Source organism: Myotis lucifugus, unplaced genomic scaffold, assembly GCF_000147115.1.
Source record: "Myotis lucifugus unplaced genomic scaffold, Myoluc2.0 scaffold_162, whole genome shotgun sequence".
NCBI lineage: Eukaryota > Metazoa > Chordata > Mammalia > Chiroptera > Vespertilionidae > Myotis > Myotis lucifugus.
The window spans coordinates 2,252,009-2,272,424 of record NW_005871210.1 but is presented as its reverse complement, the minus strand read 5'-3'; the positions used below and the strand labels follow the sequence as shown (position 1 = coordinate 2,272,424).

General features: G+C 53.3%; 1 protein-coding gene and 1 non-coding gene across 2 annotated transcripts in view; both read left to right on the top strand.

The window, feature by feature from the left end:
- Positions 1 to 20,416, top strand: part of LOC102425050 — a 52,595-nt gene that overhangs the window by 4,235 nt on the left and 27,944 nt on the right. The window lies entirely within an intron of this gene.
- ITPRIP (inositol 1,4,5-trisphosphate receptor interacting protein) lies at positions 15,450 to 19,197 on the top strand. The gene has a single exon (XM_023759837.1). It carries the CDS (start codon positions 15,496 to 15,498, stop codon positions 17,152 to 17,154), a length of 1,659 nt encoding a protein of 552 aa, XP_023615605.1. The 5' UTR covers positions 15,450 to 15,495; the 3' UTR covers positions 17,155 to 19,197.

The following is a 20,416-nucleotide window of genomic DNA, read 5'->3' as shown; positions in this document are numbered from 1 at the left end:
ATAGCCAAACCACAAAAAAGAGGTACTTGGTCTCTTAATATACAATTGTGCAGGGGGGAAGTGGAAAAGGCCAGGATCGGCCCACCAAAATAGCAGCCCCCTGTGTCAGCGTGGAGTCATAGGCAGTCCTAAAGGCAGGAGATGACTTTTAGCTCCCCCAGCCACCTGGGCATCCTAGTGGATTTCTTGGAATTTAAAGGGCTCTCCCATATCTCCGTCCAGGCCCCCTCGTGGCCCATCTTTAGTAAGATGCCATCTCCAGTTGCCCCAGAGACATGGAGGTGTGACCCCGGAGGAGGGCAAACTTGGGTTGCATCCTGGCTCCACCGCTCAGTGGTTGGGTGTTCTCTGTAGTGAGGTAACTGCCTTGACTTTTCCAAGCCTTGGTGTCATCATCAGTAAAATGCATGGAAAGAGCTAAGACAGTGCCTGGCACAGACTGACACTCTGGCTCATACGAGCTCTTAAAGATAGTAGAGGTCAATCGAGATTCTACATTCTCTGCCAAATTGGGACCCTAGCTTCCCCATTAGTACCACTGCTCCCTCCTCTGAGGTCTGAGCAAAGGACAAGGTCACAGGGACCCAGACTGTCCTAGATGGTGAGAAGGAGATCATCAGTGCCCTTGTGTGTACTTTGTTCAGAACTGAGGGCAAAGCTGCCTGTCCTGACCTTTCAGTCAACTCTGGGAGAGGGAAGGTCAGGTTTGAGGCTTGGCCTGCCACAGGCAGCCAGATGGGAGAGAAGGGTCAGAAAGGTTTCTGGGAGAGAAAGAAGGTCATTTGGGAGTGCCCAAGAGGTCTACAGGATCCTCCTCAGCAGTTTGAGACCTGTGGTGTTTTCTGGTAGAAAGCAAACCCCCCTCAAATCGGTTGGCCCACCCCATGACATCAGCAGAATGGAAGCACTTTGCAGGTGACATCACTGTTGCCCAAGGCAACAACACCTCCACCTTAAGGTAGACCAGGAGGAACAAACAACCACCTCAATTGTAAGACAGAGGAGCACAGAAGGCCTAACATCACAGGTGTGTTTCTTAGAGGATGGGCAAGAAGAGGGAGGGGCTGCAGGTCCCAGATCTGGGCTGTGAGCCAGCTGGGGGCTGGTCTTCCGGCCTTGGGTTTGGCCCAAGGGAACAGAGCACAGTGCTGACAGCTGCAGTCTTGTTTTCTTCTCTGAGCTGTGACAGGGAGCAAAGAGCATGACTCCATACAGGGGCTTCTGGGCCTCCTTTCTACACAGGGATGGGGACATCAGAACTGTGGCTTCCCTCTTCGTCACCCTCACCCCCAAAGAAAGTGAGAAACAAGGATACTTAGGTCCTTACTATGGGGGGTTTTGGGGCCTGACTGAGGGAAAACCTTCATTCACTGATTGGGCAAGTATGTATTGTGAACCTAGGCTAGGCAAGGCACTATGCTAGGGATTCAGTGGCCACATGTAGCTGTGTGATCGAATGCACACAGAGAGGAGGAATGTCCGGAATCCACTGCCCCAGAGGTTGGAAATAGAAGCAAGGTCTCACCGGTCACCTCTTACCCAGCTCTAGCACACCCCTTGGAATTCCTGATAGTTCAGTTAAACCTTTGGAATCCCTTCCTGCCCAGTAGTTCATGAAGGGATGCGGAGGTATCTGAGATACACCTGGGTTAAAGTGGACGGCCATAGGTGTCTTCTGTGTCCTGCCAAAAGGAAAGCCTGGGGACAGACAGCATTGTGTGTACTAGTAAACTCACTTGGCTATTCTGATGCTTGGTGGTTTGTGGTTTCCACCATGTCTCTTAAGGTGATGCCTCCTGTTCTCCTTAAGATAAAAATTCCTAAGCAATGACTGTTAAATGCCAACACAACAAATGAAAATTGCAAAAAAGGAAGAACTCCTTGCCTTAAAGAAAGGTAAAAACCTAGACGATGTGGTAGTTTTCCCTCTAAAGAGGTTTCAGAACAGGAATTTCCTTGTCTTTCAACTTGAAGGTATTCAATTAAAGTTTTTGCTTTACACAACTGCCCATAATTTTAGGTGTTCTAACATAGCTTCCCTGACTTCTGGCATATCAGTGGCTAAAGAAATGATCCTAATTTTTTATGAATGTAGCCTTTTCAGGGTTATAAATAAAAATTGTTTATCATTAGCAGAGAATATTATTTGCAGATTATGCTTAGGAATCTGGTCCTCAAATCAGTTGTCATGATCTTTTGTTCATAAAAGTAGAATAGCCTTTAAAAAACAGGGAGGGGGGGGCCTTCATCCATCAAGTACCTACCCTGTCTGAGCCAAGCTCCATCGTAGGGGCTTTGCATATATTTATTTCTCTTCCTCACAACAGCCCTTTGAGGTAGGTCTTATTCCAGTTTTATAGGTGAAGACACAGGCTCAGAGAGGCCAAGCTACTTACCCAGAGTCACAGAGCTTCAAACCCAGATCTGTGCCTCCCATAGCCTTTGACTCTTTCTGCCACCTCAGGCCTCTGCTGGACACCCTAGCCCAGTGACCGTAAAGATAGCATACAGAATCTCACAAAATCTAAGTGCCAAAGGTGAGAAGGCAACAGGCAGATCACCAACTCCAGGTTCTCTCTTGCTGTGACATGCTCTGTGATATTCGCTGATGGAGCACATTTTCCCCATCTGTTTAATGGGGACAGTAGCAGCCAGCATCAGATAATATTCAGAGCACTTGAGATCCTCAGATGGCAACCCCTAGAAAAAATACAAAGCCCACAATTTTCAAATGACTCACTTCCAGGTGGATAACACAGTGGGACACTCACTGCTTGGGAGGAGGGCTCACCTTGAAGCCATCCTAGGCTACTCCTTCCTCCCTCCAGGCTTTCCCTGTGGTGGATGCGGGAGAGTCTCCTATCAGCCTGGATCAAGCCAAAGGGAGGGCGTTGCCATAATTCTTGCCCTACGTGTTAGTGCAAGACCACGTGCTCATAACAAACTGTTCTCCTGGGAGCCTGTTTCAATAGCCTTCTTAGTAGCAGACAGGGGACCCGCCTGCAGTTCATGAAAGGGTCCTTTGTTCGCTGAGACTTTGTTCCTGAGTCGCTGAGGAGACAGGACCACAGTGTGCCTGGGATGGAGGGTGTGGATGGAGAGCAGGAGATGCCTGACACCCCCGTGTGCTGCTCCAGAACCCCCCTGGGGCATCCATGCCACCTTCCTGATGGCCCACCCCAAAAACCACTGCCCAGTGCCCGAAGAGCCCTCACTCCCTTTCCCTAATCCACTGTGAAGAGGGCTTCCCCATCCTTTGGGCTGAAAAGCCATTTCATGTCCCAGGTCACACTCCCGTTATCTCTTCATTAAGTTTCATTCCCTGCTTTCTGTCTAAATGCCACCTAAATTGTCACCTACCTTTCCCTAAGCAGTACAGGGGAGGAAAGCCTGTACTGCTAGGCGGGTCTGATGTTTCACACACAAGCCAGGTCACTGAGCAGCAACATGAGGAGACTGAAGACTTGAAAGTTAGTCCTGGGTTCGAATTCTGGCTCTGAGATATTGAATGAGTGGCCTCACCTCTCTGTGCCTTCGTTTCCTTATCTGTGAAATGGGGACAGTACCTCCTACAGACATGAAGCATTTTGCACAGTGCTTACATCTGGTGTGTTGGTTGCTACATGCTACTGCTAAACCCTCCCGTGGGTGATGGGGCCTTGCGGCTTGTTGGGTTTTCTCTGGAAAGGGAGATTTGCTCGTCACTGTGCCTAGGATTGCTTCTCTGCTTCTTAGTTTACCTAAATCTCATCAAACTCTGCAATCCTCCATTCACTTTTCATTTCAAGGAGGTGGGTGTCGGGGAGAGAGGCGGCTGGGGGTCAGATAAACTGACATTGGGGTTCATTCCTGGGCCATTTTCTTGGTAAATGGTGGTGGTGAGTCAGTCTGCAGTTACGTGGAGGCCAGCCAGGCTCTGGTCGGTCTCCAGGGCTGTGTCTGGAAGGGTTGTTGCTCACATTTCCCAAGGCACTTACCACTGTTGGCACTTTGCTTTTCTGATCACAGGGTGCCTCCCAGGAGAAAAACATTAGAAGTTACTTCATCCAGGACTTCCCACTCTACTCCAGTTTCGGATTCTTACTCCTGGAAGTAAAGGCAGCAAGGTTCTTTCTTAGTCCTGACTCCATTCATTCATTCATTCATTCAGCAAGCATGCATGGTGCGCCTGCACCTTTAATGCCGGGCATCAGACACCAACACTGGTTTGTCCTTCTAGGACAGTGGTTCTCAACCTTCCTCATGCCATGACCCTTTAATACAGTTCCTCATGTTGTGGTGACCCCCAATCATAAAATTATTTTCGTTGCTACTTCATAACTGTAATTTTGCTACTGTTATGAATCGTCATGTAAATATCTGATATGCAGGATGTATTTTCATTGTTACAAATTGAACATAATGAAAGCATAGTGATTAATCACAAAAACAATATGTAATTATATGTGTGTTTTCCGATGGTCTTAGGCGACCCCTGTGAAAGGGTCGTTCGACCCCCAATGGGGTCGCGACCCACAGGTTGAGAACCGCTGTTCTAGGAGCTCAGAGGGAGAGGAGGAACTTTCAGTGGATGCTGCCAGACTGGAGTGGGGAGTTATGAGTTTCCCAGGTCCCAAGCGTCCTGCTCCAGCTCTGGCAGCCCCTGAGGCCTTTAAAAGAGAACATGGAGGTAGGGGAGACATCTTAGCCATATCCCCAGCCTCCTGGAGTTGCTACAGGGATGTCGGTGACCCTCCTCTTTTCAAAGGAGTACCTAAGATGCACCCTGCGGGACAAACAAATAAAAAGGAGACCTGGCCTTATCACCAGCACCATAGGCAACACCATGTCCTTTCCAGGGCACTATCATGGGACTTCCATGCCATAAGTAGGAACTATTCTTCTATCTTGAATTGGGGGATTCAAACATAGGCCTTCTGATTCCAGAGTTGGCCCCTTGGCTACCATAGGGAAGCCTCTGCAATGTGATAAGCTCCTCTGAGCTAAAGAGCTTTGAGCTGTTTCTTTCTGGGTGGCCTTGGGGCAGGAGTATGTCCCGGTGAACTTGGCAGTGTCAGTGGCTGCTCGCTGCCCGCCCCACTGTGGACCTGTCGTTGGTTCAAGGACACCTGCTATGGGTCAGGTGCCGCCTCCGGCAGAAGCCAGGGCAGAGCGTGGGCATCACTCACCATCACGTTATCCCTGTGGCTGGAAAACGATGTGGTTGTAGGTCAGTGTTGTTTTGTGTCATTCTCAGGGAGGGTGTCTCTCTGTGCTCACAGATGATTCTGGGGGTAGTTTTGCTGCCTGTACCTGGCCTTCCGGTCAAGGCCCCTGCTTTCCTTGAAGGACAAGAACTGGGTTGCTGTGACTGGTGCGGCCCTGCTTTGGGAGGGCAGGCAGATGCCTGGCCCTGTTGCTCAGCCCCAGGTCCCTGCAGCAGGGAACACAAGCCAGGAAGCCAACCACAAGCTCTTAAGTTTTTTACAACGGGCTTGGCCTCCCCCTTGCCTTTGTGTCTCTTGCTGTTTCCCTTTATTAAGATGAAAGGGGTTTTAGATCTCTGCAAGCACCGAGCATGAGTGTGTGTGTGTGTGTGTGTGTGTGTGTGTGTGTGGGTATGCGTGTGTGCGCCCCTACACGGGAGGCCCACAGCACTTCCCTTTCTTTTCACCCATCTCCCTCTCTCTCCAGCCCAGCTGGGGCCCAGGCATTGTGTCAGGTACCACCCAGGCCACAGAGAAAAACAGCCCAGGATTTCTCCGTGTGGGGGCCAGAATCCCCCTAAGCCAGGACGTGAGTAAGAGGTGTTGGGGTGGGGAGGGTGGGCCAGGGGAACTGTGTTTTCTGTGGCCGTGGAAAATCCCTGGGGCTCATTCCCCATGCTGAGAGGCCAGGCTGTCTTTCTGAGCTGGGCTCTCCTTGTTCCCACTAATAAGGAAGGTGGCTTGTGGGTACCAGCAGTCTGTTTAATTCCATCCACCCCAGCCCTTCCTGAGAGCGGGCAGCGGGTACGCAGGGGAGAACTTTGTGTCCCCTTTGTTGTCCTTTGTATTACTCTCTGGTTCCTGCTCCACCCCCTCAGGTCTCCTCCCCATCAAGCCAGTGTGTTTGCTGTTGTCTGGAACCTGTTTCTGTCCCTGACCTCCCTGCCCAGCAGCCAAAGTGTGGCTGGTCCTGAGCATTCGCTGCTCTGCTTGGGGGCGTGGGTGGGGGTGGAGAAAGAGGGCAAGTTTGGGGCGCCTTGGCATGCCTGCCCTGAGGTGGGTGTTCATGTTCCCTCCTCCAATGTGCAGGTGCTCTTGTGGGTGAGATGGGGCCCACAGACAGGGAAACTGAGAAATACAAGCTGAAGCCAGACCCGTCTGAGGGCTGCTTCACCACGTAGCACCGTGTTGAGTTGTTAGCACGCCCCTGTAATTTCAGGTCTAGAAGTCTCAGATGGGAATCGGGGGTCCAGGGAGGCCCTTCGGTGCACACTTGCTGTAGGAAACGCTCCTTCCTAGAACAGAGCCTTGAAGATTTCTTTCGAAAGTGAGTGAGTCCAGCATGCAGGGTGTGAGCATACTGGTGCGTTCTCGGCATCTGGTGGGCCCCAGGATTGCAAGTGCCCCGCGTGCTGTGAGCAGGCAGCCCTGCATTTGGTCTCTGCCAGGCACTCTGGGGAATGGCAAGACAAACAAACCCTGCCTGGCCCTGCCCGGGGAAGGCAGCAGTGGTATGAGACCAGAACTCAGGAGCTCATCCGATGAAAGGGCAGGTCGGGGTCACGGAAGAGGAGACTGCCCTGCGTCTGGGGCCTCAGGCCTGGCCTGGCCTCCAGCTCCTCTGCATTGTGCCTGCTTGTGTGGCCTTGAGGAGTTGCTCAACCTCTCAGTGCCTTGGGCTCCTGCCTGAGAAACGCAGCTCAGGTGAGAGAGCTGCTAAGGATGAGATCCACCTACACAAGTGGCCGGGCGCTGCCTGCACTCAGAGGGGCTTCCTCTCCCTCCACCACTTCTGTCCCTTTCAAGAAAGGATTTGTCTCAGGAGTGGGTATGGGTCGGGGAGTGGGGGGTGGGAGGGAGAAGGCTCCTGGAATCGGTTTCTGAGATAGGCTCGCTGTGAGGACGTTGGGTAGGGTTTTGAGCGCAGAGACGTGAGGTGTGGACGTGGTGCAGGGAATGTGGGGAAGTATAGGAGGTGTCTGGGGACAGTGGATAATCTGAAGTGGCCGGAGCAGACTGAAAGGAACCAAGGGGTCCCCTGAAGCTGGTTGGAGCCAGGCCATGAACATCAGGCTCAAAGCTCAGTCCTGTTGGGATGAAATAGGGACCGTCTGAAGTGGGGAAGGAAGCCCCCCAGAACTGGAGTCTGCCTGTGGTGACTGGGATAAGGGGCAGCTCAGAGAAGCTGATTCCACAGGTCCATGCTAGCCAGTCCCAGGAGCCCCGTTCGTGTGACATCCCCAGAGTGGATACTGGAGGTGAGGAGTGCGGGGTGCATGGAGCTCTGAAACCGAGTTAGTCTCCTGGGTCTGCTGTGACAAAATACCACAAACTGGGTGGCTTTAAACAACGGAAATGTGTCCTCCCACAGTTCTGGAGGCCAGATGTCTGAGGTCAAGCCACCTGCTACGCCACACTCCTTGCAAATGCTCTAAGGAAGAAGCCTTCCTTGCCTCGCCCAGCCTCTGCCTCCGTTTTCCTCCTGGTCTTTTTCCTCATTCTCTTTATAAGGACACTTGTCATTGGATTTAGGGTCTACCCGGGTCATCCAGACTGAGTTCAGCTCAAGATCCTCAATTTAATTACATCTGTAAAGACCCTTCCTCCAAATAAAGTCTAATTCACAGGGTCTGGGTATTAGCATTTAGATTTATCTTTTTGAGGCCCACCATGCCACCTACTGCAGTGACTGCTGGATAAGGAGAAAGGGGGATGTGGGCCTGGGCTCCACGGAGCCCCTTCCCTGTCTCTTGACCTGCAGACCTCCCTGTCATCCCTTAGCCTCTTCCCCTTCCACAACCCCGCCTAGTCAGTCTGTCTGTCTTTCTGCTCCAAGACACTGTGATTTTCCATGACGTCCCGTGGGTCAGGGCCTCTGCTGTCTGTGGGGAGTCAGCGTGGCTGCACAGGAGGACACCACGTCCTTCCTGGGTGATTGATGGCTTCCCTGCCTTCTACCTCTTCTGGGACAGGAAGGATGTGGGCTCTCCCACCCACGTCGGGGAAGTCCAGGCTGCTGACCTTCCTGTGCCTGGACTGGCCAGCTGCATGACCCCAGTCCAGAGGATGGGATTGGCATCCTGGTGACTTTTTGGAAACCCTTTTCTCTTCTGAGAGTGGGCCTTGAGGAAACTCCGTGCTTTGGTGGGTGTGACCAGGCACCCTCTGCGAGTCTGGCCAGTGTGGCCAGGTGCGGCGCAAGCAGAGCTCACCTTAGTGAAAAGGCCGCTCCCCTTACAGTGTATACCTTCCCATGGCCTCACCAGTAGGCCCACCTCGACTGGGCATGGGGATGGGGATCTCTCCTCTCTGCTTTCTTATTCTGTTCCCCCACCGTCACCAAGGCCCAGTCTTGACCCCTGGGGCCTCCTGAGCCTGGGTTTCTGCTCAGTCTGCCTGGGACCTCCCCTGGGTTAGGGAGGGGCAGTGGGGCTCTGGTTCTCGGGTCCTGGGGACCACTGACCATAGCCTGTAATATCAAATGCTCCCTAAGGCGAGTGTCTTTCTCTTTGTTTCTAGTCCCTGGGAAGACCATGGGGAAGACAGTTCTGTAAGCCCCGTGCACAGGCCTGGCACATAGTCAGCCCTCATAAATGCTAGTTATGATTATTCTGAGGGTGGCTACTGGGGCCAGCTGGGAGGCACTGGCCAGGAGGATGGCGGGTCAGAGGAAGTTGAGCCTGGCTGGAGGCCAAGCCTAAGGTCCTGCCTAGTGGGAGAGGTGGAAGGTGACTGCAGGGATGCAGGGAGGGTTGCAAAGATGCTGAGAAGGGGAGGTGCTGGGGGCCCAGAACTGTACCCTTTCTACCCACTTTCTCAATTATTTTGTGCTGGGCCTCTTCCTTCCTATTTCCCCACTTCCTTTTTTTGCCTGCCCCTCCCTCTCTTACCAGGGCCTCCAGCCTGCCAGGATCCCACCCCCACTCCCAATGCTGCTCAGCCCCTCTCTGCCATCCCAAACTCCCTCCTCCATCCCTATTTGGGGTGCAGGTGAGAAGAGACCTCAGCCAGAGATGCCCCGATGGTGTGGCCTTGTCCTTGCTGGGGCGTGGGCCAGTCTGCGAGGCCTTTCTCCTCCCACAGGGACCCCCGCTCTAAGGGGTGGGAGCCAGTCATGGTGAGCAGCAGTGTATTCAGAGCTACTCTTGTCACATCATCTATGCAGAGTCTATCTGTCCACTGGCCCTGAGTTAGGCGAAGAGGAAGGAGTCTGTGGAGACATCTCACTCCTACATCCGACCGTCTCTTCCCAAATTCGTGATAAGTCAACTCCCACCGACATATTTATTGGGCACCTGCATTGTGCCCAGCCCCGAGCCTGCTGCCCTGGGGGAGACAGGGGCACAGCAGCTTCTGGGCCTCCTAGAGCTGTACGTGGGAAGGCAGGGATCCACTGGTGGGTGAACTGACACAAGGAAAGAGCAGGAAGGTGACAAACGATGGTGCCCTTGGACTCAGCAGGGAAGTTGGCCTTACCCCAGCATGGGACCTGGGTTCTGCTAGAGAGAAGCTTAGAATGAGGATGAAGCCGATAGGCCAGACCACAGGAGAGCCTGACCAGGGCTGCAGACGGACTGCTGCTAGGACTGGGTGATCTGTGTGGTTGCCACTGGGCAGTGCATCAGGCAGAGGGGTGGGGGTGGTAGGGCTCACTCATGCCCTTGGAGAGCAGAGAGATGGGGGACAAACTACAGACAGGGAATCTTAGAAGCCACCCGTGGACCTCCCTGACCATCAGTCTCTTCATGAGATAAGGATGTTGCAACTACCTGATATTCTGAAAATTGAATGACAAAACATGCAAAGTACTTAACTTCCTAAATGTGGGCTGTTAATGAAAAACATCATCACTTTCACAACTTCTGTCTGTGGGAATCCCTGTGAGGTTGACAGATAGGATATGCAGCCTGCCTGGACCACCTCTCCCTCCACCCACCTGCCCTCAGAGTCAAATGCATCTCCTCTTTAGGCCTCGGCTTTCTGGTTTGTGAAATAGGGCTTAGGTTAGTATAACTAAATTCTGACATTTGAATTTGTGGCTTTATTACCCCCAAACTGCAAAACTCCAGCACAAGGCCAGGTGCACAGTAGGGCTTCAGCCCAAACTTATCAACAGTTTGGGTTGCCCTTGGCCCCTTCTTTCTCCGAGGGCCCAGAACCTAAGCAGTGAGAAAGGGACCCAAGTCACCCCCTGCGGTGAAAAGTGCTGTCTCCTGCCCTCAACCCACCTCCTTTATTCCATTTTGTAAGAGAGCACATCAGCTGCTCCTTTGGGCTCAGAGGTTGAGGTCAGGGCCAGGGCTGCCTTTGCTGTTGTAATTAGCAGAGCTAATTGCATCTGACAGGCTGGGCCTGGGGCAGAGCCTCCGAGAGCTCCAAAACCTGGGCTTCAGTGACACTCTGGAGCCCCGCCCAGCTCCTCCCCCCCGCCCCCAGGCCTTCCCTGCTTGGGCAGGGGTGAGCTCAGACCTGTGTGGGCATTAAAACCATGTGGAGGGCTTGCAAACACAGGTGCTGGGCCCAGCCCTGTCATTTCTGATCAGCAGGTCTAGGATTGCACCGGACAATTTGCATTTCTAACAAGTACCAGGTGATGCTGGGAACCACATTTTGAAAGCTACTGGTCCAGCGGGACTGCTGGGAAGCTGAGAAAGGGGTCCTGGGCACCACTACTGTTGAAGCTGGAGTCAGTCAGCCCTGGGTCAGGGTAGGTGTGCATTTTGGGGTAGAAGGCGTATTGAACACATCGTGGGGTTGGACACAGGCTCCCACTGTTCCGGGTTTGTCGTAGGAATTGTGTCTGGAAGAAGGCAGGGAAGTGGATGTGGAGCTGAGGGGTTTCACACCCACATCTCCCCAGGAGGTGGGCACAGGGAAGATCTACAGACAAGGAAGGGTCCCGGATGAACAGGAATAAAACTCTCTCCTTCTGCCTTTTTGTAGCCTATTGCTCACACACCACTTATGCCCCACTGCTCATTCTGTCCTGTGACTCATTTGGTGGCTGTCTGCTTCCCCATGTGGGCTGTAGTGTTTTTACTGGCGAGGATCATGCTGCAAGCCTCAGCACACAGTGTGTTCCTTGCACACAGTAGGTGCTCTGTAAACCTAGCACCGTGGAAAGAGCTTGGGCTGTGCAGGTAGAGGCAGACAGAACAGCTGGATCTCTGCCAGCTGTGCCTTTTCTAGCTGGAAAAGCACCTCGTCTCAGGCTTTGGTTAACTCATCTGTGAATAGGGGTAACCCACTGCTTAGAAAGCTACAGGGGTCACTGTGTACAGTGCCCAGCACATCCCAGCAAGGGCTTGATGAACGGAAGCATGTCACTGACAACTCTTGTGGCGGTCACTGGATTATACTATGGTGGAGGTGCTGTAGGGGTCGGGGGTAGGGGGGGCACAGGAGTGAGGGACCCCAGGGAAGGGAGAGGCCACCTTGGATTTCTCCCCTAGGGTCTGGCCAGGCTCAGAGTAACAGTCTGAGTAAATCACTGGTTCTGGCCAACCACCTGCAAACCTCTGCCCCAGCCCCTGCTGCCCCGTGCCCCTGGCCCTTGGCCAAGCTAAGTTTAGCTGTGACCTGCATGGGCGGCCACGCTCTGTGGGCAGGGGCCGGGGTGGAGAGGAACTCAGCAGGCTTCCTGCCAGCTTCCTGGCAAGCAGATAGGCCCAGCCCTCCGAGTGACCCAGGTTTATTTTCAAAGCCAAGTGGATATCTCAGATCACATGTGTGGGGCAGCCTCATGGAGGTTAGAGCTTTGGGCCAGGGCCAAGGTGGAGGTGGACATCCTTGAATTGGAGGAAAGGTGTCCTTTGGGAAGAAGAGAGAGAGAGAGAGAGAGAGAGAGGTTTTGTGAGAGGCTCTGAGCTACTTGTCCTGTCCCCATAGTCTCCAAAATTCTAACTGCCTAGATTCCCTCCGCTCATATTTTTGTCCCTGTGGCCTCCAGGGCAGTGTTCCCTGTCACTTGGTTTGGGGAGGGGGAGTAGCAGAGGCTTCAAACTCAGCCCCATCTAGTAGGCACTGAGCAGGCAGAGGTTAACAAGGAACAGAATGACTGCTGGGATCCCCTCTGATCCCTGGGAGGGCGTTGATGTTTTAAGTAAGGACTGAGTCAGCGGGAACTCTACCTCCAGGAGGATCCAGGGCTCAAAAGGCTTCTCCCCTTTGCTGGGGGGCAGGGTGGACCGAATGGTGAGCCAAGGGACAGCAACCCCCAGGCAGTGTTTGTGCTTTCGGAGCACTTTCCAGCGTGTGTTCCTCCACGCCCTGGGTCTCGGGCAGGGCTGGTGTGCTTAACAAGTGAGAAAATGGGCCTATGGAGGCCGAGATGGGGAGGAGCCCATGCTGTCAGGTGCCTCCCCTTGGCCAGGCATCTGGTAAGCCCTTGAGATGCATTATCTCGCTTATTAACTCAATCTCCCTGTGAAGGAGGGACTGCTGCAGCGGAGCCCCTGAGAAGCCAAGTGACTGCCCAAGACCAGTCAGCAAGGAGCAGAGTCAAGGTTCAAGCCCAGGCCTGTCTGCTTCTACCGCCCGGGCTCCTTCCACTGTTTCCCTCAGGCTCCTGTCCAGGTCTTGTTTGAAACCCTACTCTTAACAGTGTTATTGTGGGCTGCCTGCATCCTGCCAGAGCTCCTCGGAGGGGCATCTGTATGGCCCATTCCATCGTGAACCCCCGCAGGAAGGTTCATCTGCTCTTCCCATCTCATCGCAACTCCCCTTTTACAAGAAAACTTGCTCAGGGGCAAGCATTTTGCTAAGGGCTTTATTTGAATTCTCTCAATCAGGCTTTACCATAGAGGTAATAGCCCATTTTATAGATGAAGAGACTGAGTTTCTGGGAAGTTGAATGATTTGTCCAAGGTCACGTACGTAGTAGGTGCACGTGCTGGGTGCTAACCTAGTCTGTCTCCTCCAGAGTCCTTCCTGTTACCCCCTCATTCACGGAGTCAGTTGCTCCCGTGAGGTTGGAGTTTTGAACTTTGCTGCCCCAGGACAAGGTGACCCTTATGGCCCTTTATCCTCCTGCAGACACCAACCCAGGGAGCCCTGTGGAAGCTTCAGGCAGAGAGGACTTCCTAGTCAGGGCTTGGTGATGGCACCACTCCCCATTTGTCGCATCCTACCCTGAGTTGACACGGAAACCAACCTCCTGGGTTGGGAGTTGCCAAGGGCTATTGCTGTGACTTGTCAGGACCTGCTGAGCCCCAAGGTGTATGACTAAAGGGAAATTCAAATTGTCTCCTAACTGGTTGCTGCCTGGTATTCTAGTATTAATACTCCTTTATCTTAAAACTCGGTTCACATTCATCCGCCAGTCTCATGGCTTTGCTTTGGACCACCTGGCAAAACTTTCCACTGATGTTTCTCTAATGTAGAAACCAGAGCTGATCTCAATTACCTAACAAGCTGCTCCTTGTCTGGGTTAAGAAAAGGGCAGCTGGCTAACTGCCCCCCTACTTTTTTGTCACCCTATCCCCTTCCAGTGTGACTTCCTCCACTTTCTCCGGTCCTCTACTTCCTCCTCAAGTGGAAACAACCCGTTTGCTTCCTGCTGACACATCCAGCTGTGTACAGCGTGGAGTCACATCTGGGCAGCAACTCAGGTCATTTACATCCTGGCACTGCCAGTAGAAATTGCAGAGGGAGCTTAACTTGGTGACAGATACCTGCTGCTTGGCACCATTAGGGTAAGAACCAAAACAGGTGGTTTTCAGGGTGCAAATTCAAGATCAGAGAATGGACTCAGGCAACTCGAAGAAGCTTCTATCAGCATGTGTTGGCATGCACCAGGGGTGTGGTGGGAGGAGCTCTCTGCATTCTCTTTGTTGTTCAACAAGGATCTCATTTGGCCATTTGCTCTCCTAACTGAGGTCTCAGGCAGGAAGGAGGCAGGGCAAGTGTGGAAAAGGCCCATTGTCATTTCCCAAGGTTTCTGCTGAGATAAAAGAAGGTCTTATGTACGGCCTACGCTGTAAGACAATGCTTCTCAGACGTTAATGTGGACGGGGATTAAAATGCAGATTGTGGTTCAATAGGTCTGGGGTGTGGCTGAGATTCTGCACTTGTCACCAACTCCCAGGAGATATTGCAGCTGCAGAGTGTGAATGGCAATGATGGTAAAGGGTTAGCCCTTCCCCAAAACTCCCTTGAGACCTAAATATTCATTTATCCTGGAGGAACGGAGTATCCCCTTTCTCAAGTAAGACGTCCCATTTCACGTTCAGATGACTCATGGTAGGAAAACCAATGACTGGTGTGTCTCCAAGATTGTCCTGGGAAAGACCCGAATTTGGGGTGGGGTCTTCCAGATCAGAGGGCTTTGCAGTAGGGAAAGATAAGGGCTGAAAACTGCTTCAGAAGCATAACTGTTCAATGAAAACATGGTGTGCACCATTCACTGTGCTGTGTGTGCCATTTGCATGGATCACCACATCCATCAATGCAACGACTCTGGGTGCTATGCTTCCCTGGTGTACAAATAAGGAAACAGGCTCAGAGATGTGGCTTAACATGCCCAACACCACACAGCTAATCAATAACAGGGCTAGCTTTGGAACCCAGCCCTCTTGTCCATTGGGCTTTACTGCATTGAGGAAAGATGCATTGCCACACAGCATTCATTTGGGGAAGAAGGGGATATCTTATTCAAGACTATTTGAGTTTCAAGTGATAGGAAAACAACTCAAACCAACTTCATCATAAAGAGGAGTTTATGGATTTATATGATTTATAAGCCAGAGGCAATGGCTTCAGGCATAGCTGGATCCAGGGGCCCACTTTCCTCTGTGTTGGCATCTTAGGCAGACCCTGCTTTGAGGTAGCTAGGAGCCAACAGCATGCATGATCCTGTTCCCCTACCTCCGTCTCCCATAGACCCGGATGGAGTCATGTTCACTCCTGAACTAATCACGTGGTGGGGGTGGGGACTAGTCTTGGGCCTGGATTATATGCTGCCCTGGAGCTGGGGGTGTTTATCCCCACCTACGTCATAAGGACTGAGTTGTAAAGAATTGGTTCCCAGGGAAAGTGGGGTGCTGCTACCAGAAAGAGGAATGTCTGGGAAAACAGCAGAGGTCCATCACAGTGGGTTATTCAGTCAGGATTGCTGGTGTGGGACAGTGGGGTGGTTGTTCTCCAGGTTGTACTGAAACAGTGAGGAGATGGTGGGTGGGGTGCGGGGAGAACTGTAGGACATTCCCAGATCAACAGGGCAGGAGTTGGTGGGAGGGTCCAGGGAAGAAGAAGTGTGGAGGGAAGCTTGGTGTGATTGTCGGTCTCTTTCTGTTGCAAGAAAAGCTACACCATGGCGCTGGGGCTCTTCGGGGTGTGTCTAGTGGTGGTCACAGCCATCATCAACCACCCGCTGCTGGTCCCGCGGGAGAACGCCACGGTCCCCGAGAACGAGGAGGAGATCATCCGCAAGATGCAGGTGCTTGAGGAGAAGCTACATCTAGAGCAGCTGCGCCTGGAGGAGGAGGTGGCGCAGCTGGCAGCCGAGAAGGAGGCCCTGGAGCGGGTGGCCGAGGAGGCCCAGCAGCAGAATGAGAGCCGCTCGGCCTGGGACCTGTGGAGCACCCTCTGCATGATCCTCTTCCTAGTGATCGAGGTGTGGCGGCAGGACCACCAGGATGGGCCCTCGCCCGAGTGCCTGGGCGGGGACGAGGACGAGCTGCCTGGCCAGGATGGCGCCCCCCTCCGAGGCATCATCCTGCCCAACAAGGCCACACTGGACCACTTTTATGAGCGCTGCATCCGGGGGGCCACGGCGGATGCAGCCCGCACCCGGGAGTTTGTGGAAGGCTTTGTGGATGACCTGCTGGAAGCCCTGAGGAGCCTATGCAACCGGGACAGGGACATGGAGGTGGAGGACTTCATTGGCGTGGACAGCATGTACGAGAACTGGCAGGTGGACAAGCCACTGCTGTGCCACCTCTTTGTGCCCTTCATACCCCCTGAGCCCTACCACTTCCACCCAGAGCTCTGGTGCTCCAGCCGCTCGGTGCCCTTAAATCGCCAGGGCTACGGCCAGATCAAGGTGGTCCGGGCTGACGAGGATACGCTGGGCTGTATCTGTGGCAAGACGAAGCTTGGGGAAGACTTGCTGTGTCTCCTCCATGGCAAGAACAACTTGGCGCAGCCCATCAGCGAGGTGGAAGACCCACTGTGTGCCAGAGGTTCCCCCTACCTGGACACGATGCAGGTCATGAGGTGGTTCCAGGTGGCCCTCACCAGAGCCTGGCACCGCATCGCCCACAAGTATGAGTTCGACCTGGCCTTTGGCCAGCTGGACACCCCGGGGTCCCTCAAGATCAGGTTCCGCTCAGGGAAGTTCATGCCCTTCAACCTGATTCCTGTGATCCAGTGTGATGACTCGGACCTGTACTTTGTCTCCCACCTTTCCAGGGAGCCCTCTGGGGAGACCCCGGCATCCAGCACTGACTGGCTCCTGTCCTTTGCTGTCTATGAGCGGCACTTCCTCCGGATGACATCGAAGACACTGCCCGAGGGTGCCTGCCACCTCACCTGCTTGCAGATCGCCTCCTTCCTGCTCTCCAAGCAGCGCCGCCTGACCGGCCCCAGCGGGCTGGGCAACTACCACCTGAAGACGGCCCTGCTGCACCTCCTGCTCTCCCGGCGGTCCACCGACTGGAAGGCCGGGCAGCTCGACGCTCGTCTACGCGAGCTTCTCTGCTTCCTGGAGAAGAGCCTGCTCGAGAAGAAGCTCCATCACTTCTTCATCGGCAACCGCAAGGTGCCCGAGACCCTGGGACTCCCTGAGGCCGTGCGCAAGGCCGAGCCCCTCAACCTCTTCCGGCCCTTCGTCCTGCAGCGAAGCCTCTACCGGGAGACAGTGGACTCCTTCTATGAGATGCTCAAGAACGCCCCGGCGCTCATTAGCGAGTACTCCCTACACATCCCCTCAGACCACGCTAACCTGCCCCCAAAAGCTGTCATCTTGTAGAGCAGCCGGAACCTCGAGGACCAAGATGCAGGGCATCCCACTTGTCCACACTCCCGGGGGCACCTGCAGGCCCCGTCCTGGGGAAACGGCGGGCTTCGTTGGGAGCCGTGGCTCAGCCTGACAGAGGCCCTGTGCTGCGGAAGAAATAGAATTCCAAGCTGGAAGCCAGTTTGCTTTCATGCCACCGGGGCCTGCTGGTGAAGCTGGTATCTGGGTTTGGGGACTGAGCCTTTGCAGCTTACTTTTGGGTCATCACGAGTGGCCAAGATGATGACAGAACACTCTATGGACATGGAGTTAGAGATAATGCAGCATCACTTTGGGTGTAATTCTTTTTACATCCCAGGTCCAGCCTTTACTTAAGTATCAACAGAGGATGGAAGGAATGCTGACGGGGTTTGTGTTAAGACCGTGCACCCCTATTTCCAGGAACCCTTGGCCCCAGGCATCTAGTAGGGACAGCTATGGGAATTCACCACCTTCCATCCACGGCCTGCACGGCCTGTGGCTGCCATTTTTTATATTATTTGGTGAAAAGACCAAGTAGAGATTCAAGGCTCTGAGTGGCTAATGTCTCTGTTGCACATAAGTGGGTACTTGGGGGCAGAAAGAAGTTCAGTTTGCTACTTTTCAGCTACATGTCTTATCCAGGGTACACACCCTTCTCCCTGCCCCTTCCCCAGCGTGCTGTGCCCCAAGTACCATGGGCACCGCATACCATGCTAGGTACCAGTTCAGTGGTCCCTCACCCCTCTTTGATCTCCCCAGAGCTGGTGGAGGAAGGCAGGCGCTAAAGGTAGAGTTGATAGAGAAAGAGGGGCACGGATGACGGGTGAAGGCCAGCCTGGCACCTGGGGTGCTGGGATCTGGCTTGCAGTCTGACTGCTGATGCCCAGTCCAGGGAAAATTGCAGAGCTGAGAGGTGAGGATGCCGTAACCCTGAGTCCTTCTGGGAGCAGGAGCTGCTGTGGAAACCCAGCTCCCAGGCCCAAGACCCCCTCAATATCCTTTCTGGGTGGCCCTTGCTGGCTGCACAGATGACTGACACCCTAAGAATCCAACAGGGGCTCGGCTGACTGGAAACACACAGACAGCATTGCGGGCACAGCCCCAGGCCTCAGGGAGGCCACCTCGGCACTGCTGAGGGCTGCGGTCACTTGGCGGGCCCCAGAGCCTGCGGTTGGAGCTGGCCTCTGTCTGCAGGCCTGGTTCAGGAGGGTTGGGAAGCCGTTCCTCCTCCACTTGTGGCTTCACTGGTCCTTTGGGATTTCCTCTCTTGGCATCGCCTCATTAACCCTTGTAGGGAGCGAAGGAGGAGGCAAGAATGTGTGCGCCTTCACCAGCACCTGGTTCTCCCTCCAGGGTGAAAGCTGGCCATGCCTCCCAGACAGCATACCCAGTTCCACAGGGTGTCAGGCTCACCACGAGCTGAAGGAAGGAGATTGTCCCTGCCCCAGGAGCGCTCGCACCTGGCCTCAGAGTGCTCATGATGGACAGTTTGCCTGACAGGGTTAAGTGAGGCGGGGAGGCTCAGCCACAAGGGAGCATTGAAGTCTGTGGGAAGCCTTCCATGTGAGCTGGAGTTAGACAGAGCAGTGCTTGCATCTGCCCTCCCCAGGCCCACCGTGGCTGGGACCAAGCCTACCCACGTGGTCTCCAACAATAGCCCACACCCCTCATTCTCCTGGGATTCATTTCCAGAATCAGGGTGAATTTCCTTATTTATTATGCCCTGTGCCTCCCCCCGCCCCCTTCATCTTTATCTTGTTGTGCTTGGAAGAGACCCCACCAACCAAGAACCAGCCCCCAGAGGCCAAGACCAAGCCAGACACTCCCTCGGCTTCCCCTTTGCTTCCAAGAGAAAATTCACTGAAGGAAAAAAAATACCTTGTTTATACAAAGAAGACAGAACTCAGCGGGGAAATGGGGCTCTTTTATCCACCAAAGCAGCTTCTGAAGCAGAAAGCAGCAAAGCTCTTGGTGTTTCTTGCTGCCTTATTTATATTAACGGAAGAATTAAATTCTTGCAAGGAGTAGAAACTGGTCACAGTGTTTGTTTTTTACTTCTTCTGGAAATCTGTGAGGTTCCCAGGGCAGAGTTGGAAAAGGGGGTGAATTTGGTGGGTTTCCTATTGACGAACAGAAGCTTTCACTCTTTTTTTTAATTCTTATGCTTTCAGGAAACTTTTAAAAAATAGCAAGTAGACCAGCCCATGTGCTCAGTGATCGAGCATCCACCTATGAACCAGAAGGTCACAGTTTGATTCCTGGTCAGGGCCCCGTTGCAAGCTCAATCCCCAGGAGTACAGGAGGCAGCTGATTAATGATTCTTATCATTGATGTTTCTATCTCTCCCTCTCCCTTCCTTTCTGAAATCAATAAAAATATATAAAGAAAAAATAGCAAAATAGAACATGTGTAGCCCATCTTTGAGGCAGCCTGCCGAGTTGCAGAAAGGGCCTTGGAAGCCGCTGCAGGGGTGAGTGTCGCCCAAGACCTTATTTGACAAAGTTTGACGTGTAAAAAAATGGGAATGGGAAGCTTTTGGTTTTCAAGGACAGATTGTCTTAGATGGACGAGTTTTAGCCTTTTAGGACACCTAGGCCTTCCCACTGAGGACAGCTCCGCTCTCTTTTGCCGAGGAATCCTTTTCCTTCCCCAGGATTCGTGGCTTTACCCAGCACCTGCTCGCTTGCAGGCCAGAACGCTCTGGGGCTGCATTTTGCTGAGCCTCTTGATAAGGCTGAAGTGAGTAGGGTCAGCCCAAGGCCCAGAGGTTAGTTAGGATGGGGAGGGCCCTACATCCTCAAAATCCTCAGCCTCGGCTTCTGCCTTGCTGAGGCACAGCCCAGGTTGAGAACCTGGAACCAGCCCTTTGGTTCCTAATCAAGGTCACCAGAAACACCCGGAGAGCTTGGTCAAATGCCCACACCCCACCTTGAACCTACATGGTACCCATGTAAGGCTTTATCTCTAAAGCTCCCTCTAATGCAGCGGTTCTCAGCCTGTGGATCGCGACCCCTGAAAATACATCCTGCATGTCAAATACTTACATTACGATTCATAACAGTAGCAAAATTACAGTTATGACGTAGCAATGAAAATCATTTTATGGTTGGGGGGTCACCACAACATGAGGAACTGTATTAAAGGGCCGCGGCATTAGAGTCTAATGACTGATGACATCCTGAGTTGAGGATGGCTTTTTACATCCTTTCCAGGTGGAAAGTTAAAACTCGTGGCCTGCTTGCCCTACAGAGCT